The sequence below is a fragment of the Pholcus phalangioides genome, unplaced genomic scaffold, assembly GCF_987345545.1.
Source record: "Pholcus phalangioides strain wild (caught in Gottingen) unplaced genomic scaffold, Ppha-v1.0 ptg000018l_1, whole genome shotgun sequence".
NCBI lineage: Eukaryota > Metazoa > Arthropoda > Arachnida > Araneae > Pholcidae > Pholcus > Pholcus phalangioides.
Window position 1 is genome coordinate 18,603,663 of NW_028301611.1, and position 20,821 is coordinate 18,624,483.

Genomic DNA, 20,821 nt, shown 5'->3' on the forward strand with positions numbered 1-20,821 from the left:
CCATTCACTCACTCCCTCACTTAACAATTCACTGACTCCCTCACTCACTAACCAATTTACTCGCTCGCTCAATCACTCACTCGATCAACCACTTACTCACTCGGTCACTCAGTCACTTACTTACTCGTCACTCACTGGGTCACTCACTCACTCGGTCACTCAATCACTTACTTACTCGGTCACTCAGTCACTCATTGCGTCACTCACTCACTCACTCACTGGGTCACTCAATCACTAGGTCACTCACTCACTCGGTCACTCAATCACTTACTTACTCGGTCACTCAATCACTTACTTACTCGGTCACTCAGTCACTCACTTGGTCACTCAATCACTGGGTCACTCAATCACTCGGTCACTCAATCACTTACTTACTCGGTCGCTTACTCGGTCACTCAGTCACTCACTGGGTCACTCACTCACTCGGTCACTCAATCACTGACTCGGTCACTGGATCAATCACTCGGTCACTCAATCACTTACTCGGTCGCTCAATCACTTACTCACTCGGTCGCTCAATCACTGACTCAGTCACTCAATCACTGACTCGGTCACTCACTCACTCAGTAACTCAGTCGCTCACTCCCTCGCATTGAACTGTTGTCGGTGAATTGCTAGTCGGTGAATTTTCCTAGCGGTGAATTTTCCTAGTGGTGAATTGCATGGCGGTGAATTGTCGGTCGGTGAATTTTCCTAGCGGTGAATTTTCCTAGTGGTGAATTGCATGGCGGTGAATTGTCGGTCGGTGAATTTTCCTAGCGGTGAATTTTCCTAGTGGTGAATTGCATGGCGGTGAATTGTTGGTCGGTGAATTTTCCTAGCGGTGAATTGCATGGCGGTGAATTGTTAGTCGGTGAATTTTCCGGCGGTGAATTGTTGTCGGTGAATTGCTGGCGGTGAATTTTCCGGACACGGGGTATTGGTAACCCAACCTATGGTCCCGTTCTCGTCCAACAGCCAGGAGAACCCACCCCTAACTGCTAGACTTATCAAACTTGACGAGCTTGAACCGGAATGCCAGTAGGTACCTCATGTTGTTTCTTGTAGCTGAGAGGTCCTTGGGGTCTAAAGCAAACAATTAAGGAAAAAGTTAGAAATTATAATGGATCCTAGATCGTCATGCTACCTACACCAGCACCACATTTTTCATCAATACATGATCTCAAAATGCATAAACTTACTCTTTCCTGCCAATCCATCATTCATACATTCCCACTCACAATCGTAATTGTTCCATCATTACTATATTTCGTTCTGCCATCATCACATCACGCATTGAAATTGATCCAACCACATGCTTTTATTTCAGCTAGTCACCTGCACTATAACAAGTAATTTTTCCATTGCCGAAGAGGGCTACAGCAGCCCTAATACAGCAATCTGGTGCATTAGTAATATATATATATATTTTGTTTAAAAAATCAATAAAATCATTTAAATCAAATCAATTTTTAAAAAAAAAATCAACAACCCTGCTTTGCTGTATTTTTAGCAAACATCAGACTACTACTACCAAACCACACATACACCTTGTCCACATTCCTCCAGTATTCCTAATTTCTAACGAATTGGAACATATTGGAATGTGTGTGTACATGTTGTGAACCTAATGTGAAGTTTGTTACTGTGTAATGCTTGTTATGTGCAGTGCTGACATCTTCCATTAATTTTTCTAACTATAATACTTGTTATACAGTCAAACTTCGCTATAGTGAACCCAGGATATAGTGAACTCTCAGTTATAATGAACTTTTTCAGTAGTCCCAGCTGAACATCTATTTAACTAACTTCAATGTTTCAACAGATTTGATATAGTGAACTTTTTATTAGGTCTGCTGGCGGCTCATTATAACAAGGTTCGAATGTACTATCATTTTACAACTACAATTTGAATAAATCATAGTGTAGAAACTATGGAATGATTTGATATTCTTTAATGATTCTTGACCTTCCAAAATTTCTTTAACTGCTTATACAGGGTGATTTAAAATTCAGTGTACAGACTTTTAGGAGTGGGAGAAAACAAAAACAAAACAGAATCACATAGGTATGTGATGCCGCTGTGGTGGTCGAGTGGTTATAGTGCCGGACTCGTGATGCGAGGATCCGGGTTCGAACCCCACAGTGGTGGTCGGCTGAAGTTGGTTTTCTGTGGTTCCCAACTTCAAGGCGCAAATGCGAGCCGATCTCCCCGTTAAAAAGTCTCGCCACTGAGAGCAACAGTCCTACAACGATAAATCATTCAATCATAACACTTCACTCATAGTTAGAAAAACTGGGGGCAGATGACAGCACTACACATAACAAGCATTACACAGAAACAAACTTTACGTCAGGTTGCACTACACGTACACGCACATTCCCGCATGTACCGATTCGTTGGGGGGTTCCGCGGGGGGGGATGGTGCATGTGTGGTGTAGCAGTAGTAGGTAGGGCTTCCAAAAAAAAAATGGCTCGGGGATCCATGATGTTCTTAAGTCAGCCACCTCGTTGGGCAATTTGCCTGTTGTGGCGTTGTATTTGTATTTGTATTTGTATGTATGACCGGAAACCACAACCTGATCAGCTGTAGCATTAACGAAGATGCAGAAATGACAAGCCAATAATGGGTGGAAAAACTCTTTATTTAATGATACAATACAAGATGACAGTGCATGTATATGTTAAGTTTCACAACAACTGCTCAAAGCTCATACCATCCCCAGTTATGGACAAAAAAAATTTGTGATACATTCCTATGTGATTCTGTTTTGTTTTTGTGTTTTCTACCCCCGCTAAAAGTTTGTACGTTGAATTTTGAATCACCCTCTATATGTGTACAGATATAAACCATCTGCTGTACTCTTTTTATAGTAGAGAAGTGTTTGAAAAGTTCTTTTGCACCATATGTGTAATGCTGATTTCTGTTATTAAATTATCTAGATACAATCAGTGATACTTAAAACAATGCCCTTATTGTGCATAACATTAGAATATATCTGGCAATCAAAATACTAAATTGTAGGACTAAAATGTCCTTTAATTTGGCAGTGCTGTCTTCTATAGGATGCTCAAGAAACTCCTGTAACTTATTCTTAGTGCAAAAGTAAGATAACTAATAATAAGTGTAATTATAGTGAATATAGTTTTATATCAGTGTAATCTGCATAAAAGTAAGTTTTTTCTTTCTTAACATATCTATCAGGTTGAAAAAAACTATTTGACAACATTGACAATTAAGTTTTTGACTGTTTTAATACTGAGTTGGTTTCTGAAGTCACAAATCTAACCCTGATGCTCTATCACATATTTTGAATGAACAGCTCTTTTTCGCTTAGCAAATGGAGCACAGGTAATTAGTAGAGTAGATGAAATGGACCATAAAATTATGTTTTGTATGTTCTAGACTCTTTTTATGTTGAAAAATTCAAAATTGCAAACTATAATTAATATTCTTTCAATTAGTGTAATAAATTAGTGTTTAAAAAATAAAACATTCTATCATGCAAAAAAAAAGTTTCTCAACGTGTGCCCAAAACATTATCCAAAATCATTCATTTAAGTTTTTTTCAGTTTAAACCAGTTTTTCATGTTTGTCTTGTCAAAAATTTTGGCATCAAAAACCCAACCCTGTGTAACCGATATGTGATCAGAACTTTTCCTTATGAAATCTGTCTGCAATGTATTAAGATTGTTGTGTTTCAAGCTGAGAAAGTATATACACATGTAAAAAATCTGAAAGTTAATTTTTTTGTTGAAAAAAAAATTCTTGATGAAATAATTTGCAATCATATTTATATTTTAGAATACCACCTCGAAATCTAGATACAAGAACTACAATTACTATAGGCGAGAGCGTATTTGAAGTTGAAGCAGATGATCTTGAGACTATCTGTGAATTAGGCAGGGGAGCTTATGGTGTTGTTGAAAAGATGCTCCATCGCCCTAGTAACACAGAAATGGCTGTAAAAGTGAGTTCCTTTCATTGCTAACATGTTTTTTTCTTCTCACACATGTAATGGACAATTAGGACTGGTTATAATTTTTTAAATATCCAATTACATAATTTATTGTACTTTTGCAGAGAATCACTGCCACAGTCAACAGCGAAGAGCAGAAGCGTCTTCTCATGGATCTTGATATATCTATGCGCAGTTCTGCATGCCCTTATACTGTCCAGTTTTATGGAGCATTGTTCAGAGAGGTAAAATTATCTAACTTATTGAGAAAAATAAAAACAGAAATTTAAATTACAATATTCAGAGTAAATTTTTGTCTGTAAACAAGGCATTTAAGGATCAGCCAAACTTTGTAATGTGCTAAAACCATCCACAGCAGTGATTGTTGGTAGTGGGGTTATGCATGGTCAAAAATGAAATGCAAAGACTAAAACAATGGAGGCAAAATATTTCCTAACTCATATGTAGCATGACAAAGGACCCTTTGTTGAACCTCCTACTCAGTCTTACCTTTACCATGCAGGTGTGGATCTAGGATGATGTGGGAGAGGCAAATTTTATGAGTCAGGACAAAATTTTCCAATATTATTTAGTTTTTGGGAAGGGCAGTTGTTCCCATTGCCCCCCCCCCCACTGGATTCATGCCTGAGCAAAGGCAGACATCTTCAGCTATGAATGGAGTGAAGGCAGGCATCTTCAGCTGCAAATGAGAGCCAATGCAGATATCTTCAGTTGCAAATGGCGCTGAGGTATTCATCTTTAGCTGTGAATGAAGCCGAGGCAGAGCAAACATCTTCAAATAGAGCAAAGGCAGACATCTTCAGTTTCAAAATGGAGTGTAGGCAGACATCTTCAGTTTCAAATCGAGTGAAGGCAGCATCTTCAATTTCAAATTCAGCGAAGGCAGACATCTTTAGTTATGAATGGAAGAGAGGAAGGCATCTTCAGCTACCAATAGAATGGAAGCAGGCATCTTGAGATCTGAAGATGAAGCTGAGGCAGGTATCTTGAGATCTGAAGATGAAGCTGAGGCAGGTATCTTCAGCTATGAATGGAACTGAGACAGGCATCTTCAGCAGCGAATGGAGCCAAGACAGATATCAGGAAGATATCTGCCTTGAAAGGGGCTGTCTTTATAATGCCGACATCAGCATCTTCCACAGCCTGCTTTACGTCAATGCTGTGTTGCTGAAATGCATTGTAAAGCAATGCGATGTGATGTTGTTTGTTCCCTTCATTAGTAAGAAATTTCTCCTGTTTCACTGAGACAAGTGTTTCTTCATCTAATAAGATGTCTGCACAACACTGCACAGTGGATCGACACATACATTCTGCACCCTTAGTATTTTTTATTTTTTTGGGCTGCATCCACCACTACTACTACACCACACATGCACCTCGTCCATATTCTTCTGCGGCACCTCTAACGAATTGGTACATGCGGGAATGTGCGTGTACGTGTAATGAAACCTGACGTGAAGTTTGTTTCTGTGTAATGCTTGTTATGTGTAGTGTTGCCATCTGCCACCAGATGGTTGCATCCACTGGATAACTGTCAAAAACAATGGACACGTTGCTACTAAAGTGTTTTTGTACATACATGACATACTTTGTAATGATTGAGCCAACTGAGACAGGTATCGTTGTGATGCCAGACTACTTTGTGCAACAGATACCCATCATCAACCTTGACAGATGCATTTGAAAAAAATTCTCAGCTGAAAGAAGTAGTTTCAGTGTTCTTACAACAACACTTCTCTTCTGAGGATATAGCCAATGCAGGAGATAAATATCCCATCACTTTGTATGGGGGAGGGGGGCTTTTTTTTAGTACGAGTCCACAATCTTCTGATATGATCACCATCAGGTATCACAAAACCCACCGAAGTGTGGGTGATTCGTGATGGACATCATTGCCAAATTTTTCATCCTATACGTTTTTATCTTCAAACAAAATCATCAGCTGCTAGAACCAAAAAAAAAAAGAGACCAATGAATGAGAAGACCTCTCTGGGTGTAGTATACATTAGGCTCTCTACCTTTTGATTTTAAAGGTTGAAGACTTATATGGAGATGGAAATTTCACTTGCCATCAAGATTTTGACTATGTCTAAGAAGTATATCGATGCTTCGGGAATTCACATAGGCAAAATCTTAATGGAAAATGAAATTTTCTTGTGCATTTTTTTTTCATTCAAGTCATTTGAATAGTTTTCTTTTTTTGTCTGAAGCTTTTGAGTGACGATTATCCTTCGTAATGTTTCAGGGGGATGTATGGATTTGCATGGAGGTCATGGACACATCACTGGATAAGTTTTATCCTAAGGTTTATGCACAAAACGAAACCATTCCTGAAAAGGTTCTAGCCAAAATTGCTTTTGCAGTAAGTTTAATTCTTAATTCCTTATAATTACTATTGTTTAGGCGTTTAGCCCATTTGCATATATGTCATACATCACCATCAGGTGGCCTTGATGTCATTTATGAGCCATTAGTTGACGGTTGTGATTGTTCATTGCCATTGCACAGCACCATTCAGTATATACACTCAGTGACCAAAAACTTAGGAACCCCTCCCCCCCCCCCCCCCACTTTAGCTTAAACTCGTCCGTGCAACACGTGTGCTGACGTAATAAACCATATTTGCTGATAAAAAACTTTCTCCTGGTCAGAAGCACCAGTTAATGTTGTAATTTTCCTGTTAATTTCAAAACAAAAGATTTGAGTGGCTAAGAATGCGGCATAATTGTAGGTGCCAGAATCAGTGGTTCCATTATCTCCAAAGCCACTAAACTTCTTTGTTTTCTTGTGCAATAGTTGCAGGCCGATTAAGTGTTCTGGAACTGTGCCATACATCACTCAAATGATCCATAAATATGCCATGGATCACTTAAATAATTTACTAGAATGTCAAACAGGTGGCTTAAATGCTCTGGAATTGTTCCATGTGTCATTTAAGCGATCTATAAATGAACTGCTTAGTTCATTTTTACAATATCATGTTTAAGGTTGGCCACATCAGATAATCCCGGGGCCTGTGCATTGAGCTCATTGGCTTAAAGGGTAGGCCACAATGAATTTCTTGAAGAGAAATTTTGATATCTCAGCTTTCAAATAGCATTTAAATTCACAGAAATTTAAATGCTATTCAAAGGTATTTTCATACATATAAAGGTATTTTTTCCAATACTTTAATTTTTAAAATATTTTTTTTGCATAAAGAATATAAATTCTTGATCGTCTCGGGAGGGGAGAGCATGGGGAAGGCTTGTACCCCTGTGTATGTCTCTAATCCCAATGTGTGGTAGGGGGCAGAGCTGACATAATACTTGAATTTCTCCATACAGCATAGGACTCTCAATCCAGAGGTTACTGATTCATTTCCAACTCATTACATCTGTTACAATTTTTTTTTCTCCTTACTCTTCACTCATGTACTAGACTTCTATCCGATAAAAACCTCCCCTTCCCACTTATTTAGGGCCAATCACAATTATCGCCAGAAATGTTTAGTGAATAAATCTGCCACATGTGGGATTTATTATGGGATTGTTATGGCATTTAATTAAATTTAGTATGTCTAAATTCAATTTTAAATAATTAAAATTATATTCAATTGAGAGGAATCTAGTCACCTAGACATTTCGCTTCCATCGCTCAAGATTCTCACACAGATTTATTGTTTTCTTTGTTGGCATTTTTTGCATAATCTGCCTCGAACTTCAATCTAGCTTATCAGTTGAACATTCCGCACAAAAAACTTCTCTAAATGTGAAATATACTAGTTGTATTTGTGACTTAAAGCATACCTATAAAGTGCTAAATACAACATTTCTCTTTTATTAGGTTGTTAGTGCTCTCCATTATCTACAGAGCAATCTAAAAGTCATCCATCGAGATGTCAAACCATCTAATATTCTTATAAGCAGAAGCGGTGCCGTTAAGATGTGTGATTTTGGCATCTCTGGTTATCTAGTGGATTCTGTTGCCAAGACAATTGACGCTGGCTGCAAACCATATATGGCAGTAAGTTGAAGCATTGCAGATTGTTGAACAAAAAAAAAATTAACCTTATACGTAATTTACCATGGTCCATATAATGAAAAATCTTGATCTTTTTAATCATATATTTTGAGATTATTCAATGGGGAGAATATTGAAAGAATCAAGTTTCTCTGCATACCAAAGGTGTCCAAATAGGTCTTCTCAGTGCAATCTTAATGCATGGGAACATAATTCGAAGCATGTCCCCCCCCCCCTCCCAAGTGCAGAGGGGCAAAATGACACCAGGTTAGTTTTCAATAGTAAGCTTGCAAACTGGTAAGAAGATGCTCCATCGCAGGTAGGAATTTCCGAAAAATCACTTTGCCCTGGAACTCGCGATGCTCTTTAGCATGCTCTGTGCTTCTACCCAAATCTATATCTTAGAGGAGGGAAAAAATAGGGGGGGGGAGCATAAAATAGAGTGAAACATTTGATGTAGAATATTGCAAATATACTGTTTACATTTAAATTTTAGCTTTTATGGTTACCTTTTTTTCTTTCAAACAGAAGCACAACTATGGTCTATCGCCATGGGCAATTTACTTACTGATTGAGTTGTGCTCTGGAAGTGTAAGTGTGTGTATGTAACCGTCTGAGTGTATATATAGTATTGCGTCAGATTTTTCAGTGCTACCATCTATGTTTCAGAAGTGAATGAAATGTAATGATTGAATACTTGTACTATTGAAGACCTTTTTCTGTTTGTGGCGAGCTTTTTAACAGGGATATATCAGCTCGTATTTGCTCCTCGAAGTTGGGGATCACAGACTTTGGTGACTGTGGGGTTCGAACACGAGTCCTCACGATGCGAGTTGGTCACTATTACCACTGGATCACCACAGCAGCTTTCATAGTTAACTACTACTACACCAAAAACCATCTCTGGTCATATCACTGTATTGCAAGTTACTGCCATTAATGAGATAGGTTGGGAATGAAGACACTTTCTATCAGTGGTTGCCTTAAACTCATTCAGAAAAATATCTTATCAATATCTTCCCTCAGGTTTGAACCTAGTGCCATGACAGCAACCTTCACATTTCAGACGAGCATCTTACCACCATGCCACTCGGGCACTTTTATAGTGACCTATAAGATGGACAGATGATTATTGCCTGGCATAATAAAACAATTGACTGTTTTTTGTCAAGTTCATACCATTGCTACTGGGGGCAATGGCTTTGAAAATATTATTTTCTCCTCGTCTCCTTCGTTGTTTTCTAGATTGTATTAAAACTTGTGTCTGCATCTTATTTCCCCCCCCCCCCTCCCAGCTTTTCTTGTATTTAGTCTGTGACGAATTTGCCTCTATTTTTGGAGCAATTTCTGATTTGTAAATTTTTTTTGTTCCAGCCTGAACGAATAAATCCAGCTAAGAATCATCAAGGCTATGACATCAAGTCAGATGTCTGGAGTCTTGGCATCACCATGGTGAGCTGTAGTACATATAAATACATACTTATTATGAATACATATTATTAGGAATAGGATTTTTATGCCGTAAAAACTTCTAAAAAATATATTATGCCCTTAAAAAACTGTAAATATGCCCTATAAAACTAAAATCTCCTAAAAATATTTCATTGCTATCTCAGATAACATTAGTTTTAGCAAAACAGTATGATAATGTGTTGATTCATTTTGAACTATTGCATATTGTATGAACAATAATTCTTCGTTTTACTAACCACTATGAGTATCAGAATCAATAACATAGCTTTCACTTTTTTTACAGTTAATGTACCAAACACACACACAGAAATTTGTTAAATGTAAAAACAGAAGAAAAAACCAAACCCCACCCCAATTTTTTCTCATCCTCTAGTTGTTGAACACCTCATTTATGTTTTTTTGCGTAGATGTACTGCAGCACAGTGAATTTCTTTTCTGCAGCAACACTTCGGTATCGAACAGTTAGCAAAACAATATTGCTTCACCTGTACAGAACACTTTCTCACCATATTTAAAAACGAATTTCATCAGTTTCTGTGAAGGCCTTTGCTTCACTTTAGACACATTGAAAATTGAATTTCACAATAATACACGAATCATTCACAATCAATAAAAAAAATATTTACAGTTACTCTAAGGATAACTTCTGAAGAATTTGAAAATATTTGGACCCTATGGTTTTTATCCGGTCCTGTTTGAACATGATCAGGTGCAGCGATGGTAATCTCATCAAGCCAAAATTTCCCTTTTGAGTAAGTTTTCCCCCCATTAATTCAGAATTTATATGCTGCCATCTATAAGTAAAAATATCTAGCTCAGTATTTAGCTTTAGAAAAGCATTGCATAAAATAACAATAAAAAAATTATAATTCTTTTTTATTTGATAAGAACTCAAATTCTAAAAAAATTTCCCCATGAACCAATATTTGTCAATTTTTCCTACGAGTTACCATCACTGATTCAGATGATTAATCGGTTTGCATCTACACACCAGTGTCATTTAAAGGCTAGTATTTTTATGTCCTAAAAATCCAATGTCATTGCTGATTGGTTGAAACACCTGAGTTTTAGAATTTTTTACCAATCAGCAACAATGTTTCATTTTTAGTGCATAAAAATTCTAACCCTAAATGATACTCTAAACATTAACCATGCTTGCACATGATTTTCAAAAAGATTGCTAAGATTATCAGTTGACACACATATTTCTAGTATTTAGCTGTAGTTTGACCCTTTAATAAATCGCCGTAAATTGCCCAGGTTGGGAATGAGTGCTTTTCTGAAGCTTTAGTGAATAACGGTAAAAGAAGAAAACTCTCTTCAAAAGCAAGGAACCAAAAAAATTGGAGTAGCCAGGACAAAATTTACTATGAAATATGTAAAATATGCCTTAAAATTTAATGCTCTATCACATAAAAATTGTGAAATAATAAAAAGAATATGCAAAGAGACAGAAATCCAAGCCCTACATATTATACAGTCGAATCCCATTTTAACGAATACTGTTATAGTGAAAATCTCATTTTAATGAACACTTCTCTGATCCCCCAGATAAGTTTAACATATAAGCAGGGCAAAAACCTGGAATTCCTTCGTAATGAAATTTTGTTATAACGAAGTGATTTCTCTGTTCTCTTGGAGTTCATTATAGCAGGATTCCACTGTATATGAATACACATTAGACAAATGCGAATACAAATTTGTTTTAAAAAAATATATTTGATAAATTAAAAAAGTTAATTTCATCAGATACTCATGCAGACCTGCCAATTTTCTAGATTTGGCCTGGCAATGCCAGATTTTGCTACATTTACAAGACTAAATATCAAGGAATCTTTATCAAGTATCTCAAATCAAGGATATAATATATATACACAGAGAGAGAGAGCGAGAAAGCGTGCTTGCTCTCTCTCTCTCTCTCTCTCTGTGTGTATATATATACAAACCTGCCAACTCTCCAGATTTAGGCGGGAGACTCCAGATTTCTCATCCTTTTTCCTGCTGTCCGGATTTGTTAATATTTCTCCAGATTTTGGCAGAAAATCAGATTTTACGCGAGCTTTCACGTTGTCGTGACGTCAGTAATTATCGTCATCGTTAGGAAAAATCACTCATAGAGGACAGCCTTTTTTTTCCATTTCCATCGAGCAACCGGAAAAAAAGTCTTGGTGACCGCATTTAAACAACTGGCAAAGGCATGACTGTTTACGTAGCGTTCATCAGCAATCATTTATCAGGGGTAAGCCCTTGGTTGCCAAAATTCCTGTATAATCATTATTGTAATCCATTAACAGCCGTGCGGTAAACACAAGTTTTTTCGTCAGCAGCTTTGTATTTTGAAGTTTTTTTAGTTGTTTCCTCTGATTAAATTTCTTCAGAAAGAAAATATAAAACTTTAAGCTATATACAGCTAAATATAAAGCTTTTAAATTCATATACCCAAGATTATCAATCACTGATAGCATCCACGAAAATAAATACTTATGTTTTATGAACAGTATGTAGATGTGATTTCTCTATTCTGCATGGAAAGACTGACATGGAATTATATTCTACTCAGGGGCAATGCTGAACCTGCCTTTGGGGGGGGGGATGGAACATTTTCTTAATTGATTAAAAAACATTTTGTGAAAAATTTTTTTGATCAAGTCTTTTCTTTGAAATATCTTACATCCATATTTTTATGGGCATCTTTTTATCAGCCACCTCATTGGGCATTTTGCCTGTCGTGGCGTTGTATTTTTATAAGTGCCAGGCTGTCCACCCCCCCCCCCCAGGAGAATCTCTGGATTTATGGATTCCAAAATTTGTCATTTCTGTATATATATTATTTCCTTGATATTTCCTTGAATAAAGAATTTGCTTTAGCTGCAACGATTCTCGGGTTCTAAAGAAGAGCAGCGATGAAGATACTCGAGTTTGTGGTACAAAAGAAGGCTTGCGACCCGCATTTGCATCTATGTGAACAATGGCAAAAGTGCATAATTGCACAAGGTAGTTACTTTGAAGGAAACACCAAATAAACAGGTTCTATCTGTATTCATTCTTTCGTAATAAGTCTTAGAACTCTTTGAACGTAGTAGTACATCAGATCAGTTGGCTCCATCGTTGACGCTGGGGAATGGGCATTGGCCAACATGCCCCTCCTCCTTGTATTTTCACCCATGAAACGGACTTGTCCTTGCCAGAATCTTGAAGAAAGATGACATAGAAGTGACTGCACAATACATGATCGACCCCAAATAAAAGGCCATACTGTATTGTTATTGCACTTACCTTTGTGTAGAGGCATATAAAAGTGATTTTGAATTGTGTGTAAACTATGTGCCTTTATTTTTTTTTTTCTGTTTTCTAGTATGAGCTGTCAATGGGAGTTTTTCCCTACCCTACATGGGGCACACCATTCGAGCAGCTGAAACAAGTTGTGAAAGATGATCCTCCCAGGTTACCTAGTGGCCAGTTTACAGAAGAATTTGAGGACTTCATCATTCAGTGGTGAGTTTTTATGAATGTCGAAAGCGATCATTTTGACCTCAATGCTACAGTACTTTGACATGTGGTTACACCCAATCGAATTATCACAGTTATTAAAATTTCATGATATTTCTCATCTTAAGGCTTTTGAATTCTTGAAATATATATGTTGCAGGTTACTTAGTTGAGCGGTAAATCAAAGTTCTATCTAGAATGACAATAACGGTCATTTTGACCGCTATTGTCATTCTAGACATCAAGAAGTACACATCAGGCTGGAGAGATATTGCACTAATATTATTGTGAAACATGCTGGAATGGACAGTATCCTTATGAAGACATTAATATGAGGGACCAGATGTTCTATAATGATGTTTGGTTTTTCAAATGTTCACTTTTGAAGAAGCTTGTTATTCATCTAGCATTTCTATTGGTCTCAACATTTTCTGCTACATAGCATTTGCTCGAATAATGTCGCATGAAGATAAGCATCTTCATTTCTCATTATTTTACACATGGCCCTTACAGAGGTGAGGCCAAAAGGGCTCAGACTGAGATGATTCTCATTGTTTTTTGCTTCATGCTCTAAATTCACTATAGAGAGTCCTAGGGTCCCACTACATATTCCAGCCTATGGAAGGGGGAGCGGTGTCGGCTGCAGCATTTGAAGAACCGTGATTGTACCACACATCATACTTTTGACTGATCAAACAAATACAGTAAAACCCCTCTTAACGGTCACCCCTTTCTCATGGCCAAATAAAAATATCCGAGCAAAAACCTATTTAAATAATGTATTTCAAACCCCCTGCTTAATGGTCACCCTCAAATATGGTTACAGATGCCATTTTCATCATTTGTTTCATTGGACTGAAATCCCCGTATGGATACGACGCTCAATAATAGTTGCAATTTTTGGTTCAAATTACGCTCATTAGATAGCAGCACAAGTTCTAATATTTGATCCACCTTTTGGTCACTTTTCAACAATAATTTTGGCTTAAAGTTTGTTAATATTCTGCAACTATGATGTCAGTTTTCTGGTTGTACCCGTATATTTTATATGATTTCATGCTGTTTAAAATGCCCCCAGCTCTAGAAATTGTCGCTCTCTGTCACTAAGAGAAGAGTTTCTGAAGAAAAAAAATTGATATACAATAGGCCTACAGTTAAAAATGTGAAATTGGAGTTTGTGCTCTTGCAAATGAGTTCACTGCGAGAGGACACAAATATGTTCCTTTTGAAGCAAGAAGAACATTGCCAAGAAGAATGACTGAAAAATAGAAATCAAGTGAGGAAAAATAAATTTCAGGAGACAGAACTTATCGTAAACGCCATTTTGTACCTGATTTGTTTATTTCAGCAAGAAGTAAGAATTTACCTGATTCTACAAGAGAATGCTCGAGAAGCTGGCTTGCGGGCCAATGTTTAAGAAAAAGTTTATTGCTCAGCAAAAACCCACTAAACATTGATTAATCAGTTTTTCCAAAAGATGCAAAAATTCAATACATGAACTTTGTATAATATTTCTTTTATAAAAATAATTAAATTTCAATTTTGCAAAAATACAAACTACAAGGCCACAACAGGGAAAATACTCAACGAGGTAACATTGTATCTGTGTAATAATTATGTACTTCCATGACTTAAACTTATCTTGTATTGTCATAATATCATTCATTTGCAAACAAAGGATCATTTCAGTTATTGCTATTACTTTATATTAAAATTTTGACCAGAGCCATTCTGACACGGTCACCTTTCTGTTTTGGGCAAGTTATTGTCCCACGAGTGTCTGCAAAAGAGGGGTTTTAGTCATACATTTATCTTCACTCCCAAGCTATTATGTTCATCTCTGCCCTCCTGCCCTATGTGAATATTAAAATATTTTTACTGGGGTGGGAGATAATGCCCCCTCCCCCTCTGTGTCCATTTATGTCTATCAATGTGTACAGGGTATAGGTTCACTGCCTGTAGATAGCTTGTCCCTTCAGTCCTTGACCAATCTGAAAATATTGCCTATGTACAGGGCTCCCACTCATCCTACTTTTTGGTAAAATATCCTACTTTTGTCTTACTTTCTCGATTTTCTAGTTTTTGGCCTACTTTTTCTACTTTTTTTTACCAAATCCTACCAACAAAATTCATACTATATTGATTAATAATTATAATTGATTTTAATTGAGGAGGGAATCATCTATATATTGCCAAATAATACTTATGTAGTAGATTGCAATTAATGATTTTGCTAAGTAGAAATTATATTGATTTTAAGATTATTTTTTTGGGGGGGGGGGAGGCATATGTGACCATTTGGTTTATTAATTTTTCATTTCATTAGTTTGAGGGTTCAACAAGTAGAGTAGTCATTAAAAACTTCTGCCTAGATGGAAAAAATAATTTTTTATTTACTTTTCATGGTCTTGGACAGTAACTGGCAGTCGTCATTCAAAATTATGTGCACATGTATAAGTGAAACAACAGTTTGCATTGCAAATCAGTTGGATACATAGGCCTATTCTAGGTTTGGAGATTCTGATGCTACCCAATAGCATTCCATTGTCTCCTTTATTTTTTAAGGCATGCAGAGGCATAAACAATACTCAGCAAAGAGCTAGAAATGAAAGTGCTTCATTTTTCAAAAATGTGAATGAATTCTTTTAAAAAAGGGATGGCAATGCAGTAAAACCATCCAGTTCACCTTGACTTATTTACATCAGAACTTGTGATTTACACATTTTCTACTGTGCTTTTGAAAGTGGTCTCGAAGGAGCGTCATTCTCAAAAATCTTACATGCCTTCATAATTGTGTATTGCCGAAGAGAGTTGACAGATTGGACTGTGGAAGACTCCAAAAAACAAAGAAATATAATTTATATTGTGAGGAAAACAAAAGAATTTTCTGTGGTTGCTAGTGCACTGTTTTGGCCAAAAATTATTTTTGTTATCAACTCATTTCTGTCATTTTGCTTTGACTTGAGTCAATGTTATAGGAAACTGAAATAGTGCTATGAAAAAAAAAATGAATAGGAGAATTTTTTTAAATAAATACAGAATTTTTGTTAAGCAATGATTATGTTGTCTGGGGGTGGGGGGTGTATACCCTTTCCCCCCCCCCCAATCCTACTTTTTAGTCCTACTTTTTCTACTTTTTTAAGTGGGAGCCCTGCTATGTAGTATCTTGAGTGACTGAAAGAATTGTCATGTAGCACTTTATAAATAAAATGAAATGTTTATACACTGGTTCCTATTGTTATAAAGGGTCTATTGTTGCATGTAGATTATATTAACACTGTTGAAAGTATGCAGGTACCAGAGAGTGTAATTATAGGTATTGTATAGGTGGCTAAAGAAGAGTTTCACTGTGTTTTACATTTTCAAATTTCTACTTTTTTTAAACATTTGTTGGAGTGCAGATTTTCAGATTTCCTTCAGAAAAAGTGAAACAGAGGAATAGAAATGGCATAACCCTTCTTTTAAAAACTGGTCCCATAGACAGATTTACATTGGGTTAGTGTTAGTGGTGAGAAAAAATTCAGGGATTGTCTCACAGTTGCTCGAACCATTTTGCTGTTTATGTCAAAGATGGTTTATTACCTTTCCCTACCTCCTATGATGCCACTAGAATTATAGACTGTCCCCTTTAGAGATGGTATGATGGGTGATGCACACAGTTTGTGGAAAAGAAAATTGGCGTAGGATGGAGTAGAAAGGTGTGTATGCGTGTTGTGTGCAAATTCAGAGCGAAACAAATTTTTTCCATGCATCGCAAAGCTTTCATTTCCCTCACTTCAGTTTAGTGGACAAAATTTGTGTTGGGCTGGTTGTGGTGGGATGGACAATGTGCACAAGTTCAGTAAGTCCCTCATTACTACATCCACTATACGAATTGCAAATTTTATATGCAAGTTCCACTTCTGTTGTGCAAGATTCTCGCACATTTTTTCATTGTAGCTTCCACAGTGTTCTCTTTGGAATGTTATAAATAAGAATTTTACTTATCAAGAGTATGTTTACCATCGCAAGTTTAAGCAAAAACTCAACACCATACTTTAGAACAGTTTCTCTGAGTCAGTTATTCCCTTCAGTTTACCAAATAAATCATTCACGTGAGAAAGTAGTCGAATATTTCATAAACATTAATTTTTTATTTCATGTTTGCAGTTTACAAAAAGACTGTGAAAAGCGGCCAAACTATATAAAGCTTCTTGGCCATGCATTCATATCTGGTGACATTCAAGACTACGATATTTCAAGCTACGTATCTACTGTACTGGACACGTATGGTGCATCTGAGGCAGCTTCCAACTGACAAAGTCTCTGCTTTCTTCTATCGATAACAAGGAGGAAAAGGAGCTGTGACCTGCAGACCATGTTTCTGCACACACACACACATCATGCTGTGCAGAAATACTTGTTAACAGTAATAGAAGTATATGATGTGTTGTAGGATGATGGCACCGGATGCTTCATGCATGTTTTTCTTTTTTTTTTAAGTACAAACATATTTTTTGAATTATTGAATTATCAAGTTCAAATTGTTTTTAATTGATTAATTATTTTTTTTAGGTTATTCAAAGTTTATGTTTATTATTCATGAATTATAATTTTTCTCTTCATTATTTAAAACAAAAACAATGAAATTGTTTGCTATGATAGGTTTTTTTTTCATCAGTAATTATGAATTAGCACAAAATGGAATACTTAACTCTTCATTCAGTTATTAATAATGCTCATATAAAATTTTTTACATTGTTCATACTTGCTTGGAGATTTGCTTAGATTGATTACAGTCTGACTGGACAACTCATTAGGCTTATTGGCTGTTCAAAATAAGATACAAATCAATCCTCTAATATAAGATTTCCCTATAACATCTTTTAGGTGTTGCGATTGCTTTTCTGAATGGCTTCATTGTTGGTGGACTACATTGTTCTGTGGTTGCTCAATCCTGTCTTAGTGCCTAAGTAAAAAAGTACAAATAGCTGTGGGCATCATAGCAGCATAGAAATCCACGAAAGATTAATATTTATGAATTAACAGAATCTTAAATCAGATCAAATTGTTATAACTAATTATTTGATGAGTTTTGATGTGAATGTATAGATTACGGTAAATGTAATAAATTATTTACTGTACCATAAATGCCAAGTCTCCAGAATGTCTACTTCATTTTCCAGGCCCCTGAAAAATTCTTGTCTCTAAAATTTTGCCCATAATTGTAAAAAAAATCCCTACTTTTGGGGATAAATTATTCAAAGAATTTACTCGGTAAAAAGAGCTACTAATCTGTTTGATCCTCGGAATTCACAAGCATGATGTAAATTGTTGGCATTGTATCAAATCACCAAAAAGTGTGTATACATACATACATACATACATATATATATAGTTTTTGGGTGTGGAAAATACAAAATTTGCTAAACAGATAGCATCAATTTGACCTTTTGCTATCTGAAATGGGCATAAGATGATTTGATCATATATAGGGCCACTATTAGATATTTGTCAGCTGGGAGCAAGAGTATTATGGTGCCCCATGTGATGTAGGAGGAGCCATTAAAGGGTGAATTCAACACCCCCTCTAATCCATCCCCTATCACACCAGATCTGCCTGCTTCTCCCTAATTGTAGCCCTGGCCATATTATATTTTCTGTTATCTGTATATCTTGTTTTGAGCCCAATGTTTATTTTTTATTATTATTATTATTTTTTTTTTGGTGAGATTTGATTTGAGAATAGTAATGATAATGATAAGTAATTTTACCTATTGTTTGGGTTTGGTGGCTTACATGATGTCACCTTCTTGCAAATTGAAAAAATCCCCATAATTTTACTTTTGGTAATGAAAAAATCTCTACAATGTTTAAAAAAAAAACTTGTATTAATTATTACGTATATAGTACATCATATAGTGTGATTTATCATCTTTACCAATGATGCGAGGCTTGAGTATTATGCATAATTACCGGTAAAAAGTTCAATTCACCAACAGCGCTTGTGTGCTATGCATAATCACCAATAAAAGTGATATATTTAGGGAAATTTTTCAAACTTTCCAAAATGCTGTCAATTATATATAATAAACTATAAAAAATTATTTGTAATAATTAGATTTATCACATTTACCGTACCATATACAACTGGTTAATATGATCCCATGCCATAAATTCATTTCAATCAAAGTAGGAAATGTGACGAAAATTCCTCAGTTGACATAAGCCCATCCCTGTTGGAATCCATTTTTGGTTTAAGTCTTTTGCGACCCTCTATATAAAATGGGGTTTTCCAATTCACTAGCGCAACTTTCCAATTCACTTATGGGCAACCTGGTGCACACCAGGTTTACACTTGCACCAAAAAGTTATTATCAAACTACTATTTCATGGTCATTAAAAAGCCATTCAACTATAACTTTTGGCAATAGCTGCTCAGCAAAAACAATTGCAGGTGTGCCCTCGAACACAGAGTTTGGGGTCTGGCTATATATAGAGAACAAACTATCTGCCCAGGGCCAAGACTAAATACTCTTTCTGCCAGGTGAGTATGCATTATGCTTCCCCAGTGTAATTTTGAATGAGTGACGAAAAGATTCTCTTGTGACCTCCCTCTTCTCTGGTTCAGCGCCCAGTACACCATCTATTGCTGCTCCTTGTCTTGGGAGCAGGGTCTGTCAAAACCCCAGCCTAGACGGTTCAAAGTCTGAATGTTATGGGGGGGATTCTCTATCTTGGGCAGGATTTTAAGCTGTAGCTTAAAATTTTGTTTCAAAAAGGCAAAATGTAATCAAAGTACTCTTTTGCGGCCCTTAAAATTCAGTTTCTGCCTCTGTTCAGCCCTGAGTCCCAATTTGTTTCTTGCATACATTTGCATCATGGTGTCTTGTACCCATTGCAAATTTTATCTTGAAATTGTTGGTTGGTTGGACAGTTTCAAATACCATTTTCAATATATCATATTTATTAATATCTGACAAAAAAGCACAATTCAATCATGACTCTCAATCTCCAACCCAACCAGTATGAGAGAAATCACTTTTTATCAATATGTTAAAGTTGGGTTCAGGTTTTTGACGTCAAAGGACTCTCGATGCAGGTCCCTTCCCCCCATATTCTTATATTGACTTGTTAAAGGGGAAGAGGTGGATGGAATTGTGTTCAATTATGTGGAAGTAAAATGTGCATCAAATTCGAGTAAATACAGTAAATTTTGTCTTCATATATGCTGCATCAGCTTGCCCAAACACCACAGAGCACAGTTTGGAAATTATTCGTCAAGTGTGAAGAGATCACAAAGAAGATTTTTGGGGAGGTCACGGATCTTGATCAGCAGAAATGTGGTACTTTAATGCACAATTATTATCCTTTTTTTAAATAAAATGGTGCCTTTTTAAAATGAAGTTGTAAATAAGAATCTGTATGAAACAAACAAAGTTATTTCTATTGCACCTTTTAAAAGTTCTTAATGCTTAAACATATATATGGGGGCATAACTGAATTCCCTTGCTGCATTTTATGGGTGAACTGTTAAACTTCGGAAAATCGGAAAAAGTATCCAAATAATGTATAGTACTCATGAATATATGTCATTCATGTTGCAAGCAGTTATTAAAATAAAAAAAAATAGCTTTTCATACTGCCACCCTGTCCTAAATAACTCAATTAGAAAGTTGTTGCCCTTGCTCTATTGATGCCAACTAGAAAGATTCTCAAGTTTTTAGGTTCGCTGAGATATTTCAATTCAAATGTTAGAGAAAAGTTTTGAGCAGAGGGTGTCCATATAAAAAGTTAATTTCTTTATTTCATTAACTATACAACCCCTTTCAACATGAATGATGTATATCTCAGGTTTTCCATATTATTTGGATACTTTTTTTAATTGGAAGTATGCCTCTAGGATCAATGGTTCGCT

At 36.2% G+C, this 20,821-nt stretch overlaps 1 protein-coding gene across 1 annotated transcript in view; it reads left to right on the top strand.

Annotated features, from left to right (window-relative positions):
• The window catches only part of lic (dual specificity mitogen-activated protein kinase kinase lic), a 34,414-nt gene extending 16,356 nt beyond the window's left edge, over window positions 1-18,058 (top strand). Inside the window, exons 4-10 of the mRNA XM_089248030.1 lie at window positions 3,786-3,951; window positions 4,065-4,184; window positions 6,206-6,322; window positions 7,786-7,965; window positions 9,337-9,414; window positions 12,791-12,930; window positions 17,074-18,058. Of these exons, the coding sequence (XP_089104156.1) occupies window positions 3,786-3,951; window positions 4,065-4,184; window positions 6,206-6,322; window positions 7,786-7,965; window positions 9,337-9,414; window positions 12,791-12,930; window positions 17,074-17,221 (949 nt within the window). The 3' untranslated portion in view covers window positions 17,222-18,058. The remainder of the gene's footprint in view (window positions 1-3,785; window positions 3,952-4,064; window positions 4,185-6,205; window positions 6,323-7,785; window positions 7,966-9,336; window positions 9,415-12,790; window positions 12,931-17,073) is intronic.
• Window positions 18,059-20,821: the final 2,763 nt, after the last annotated feature.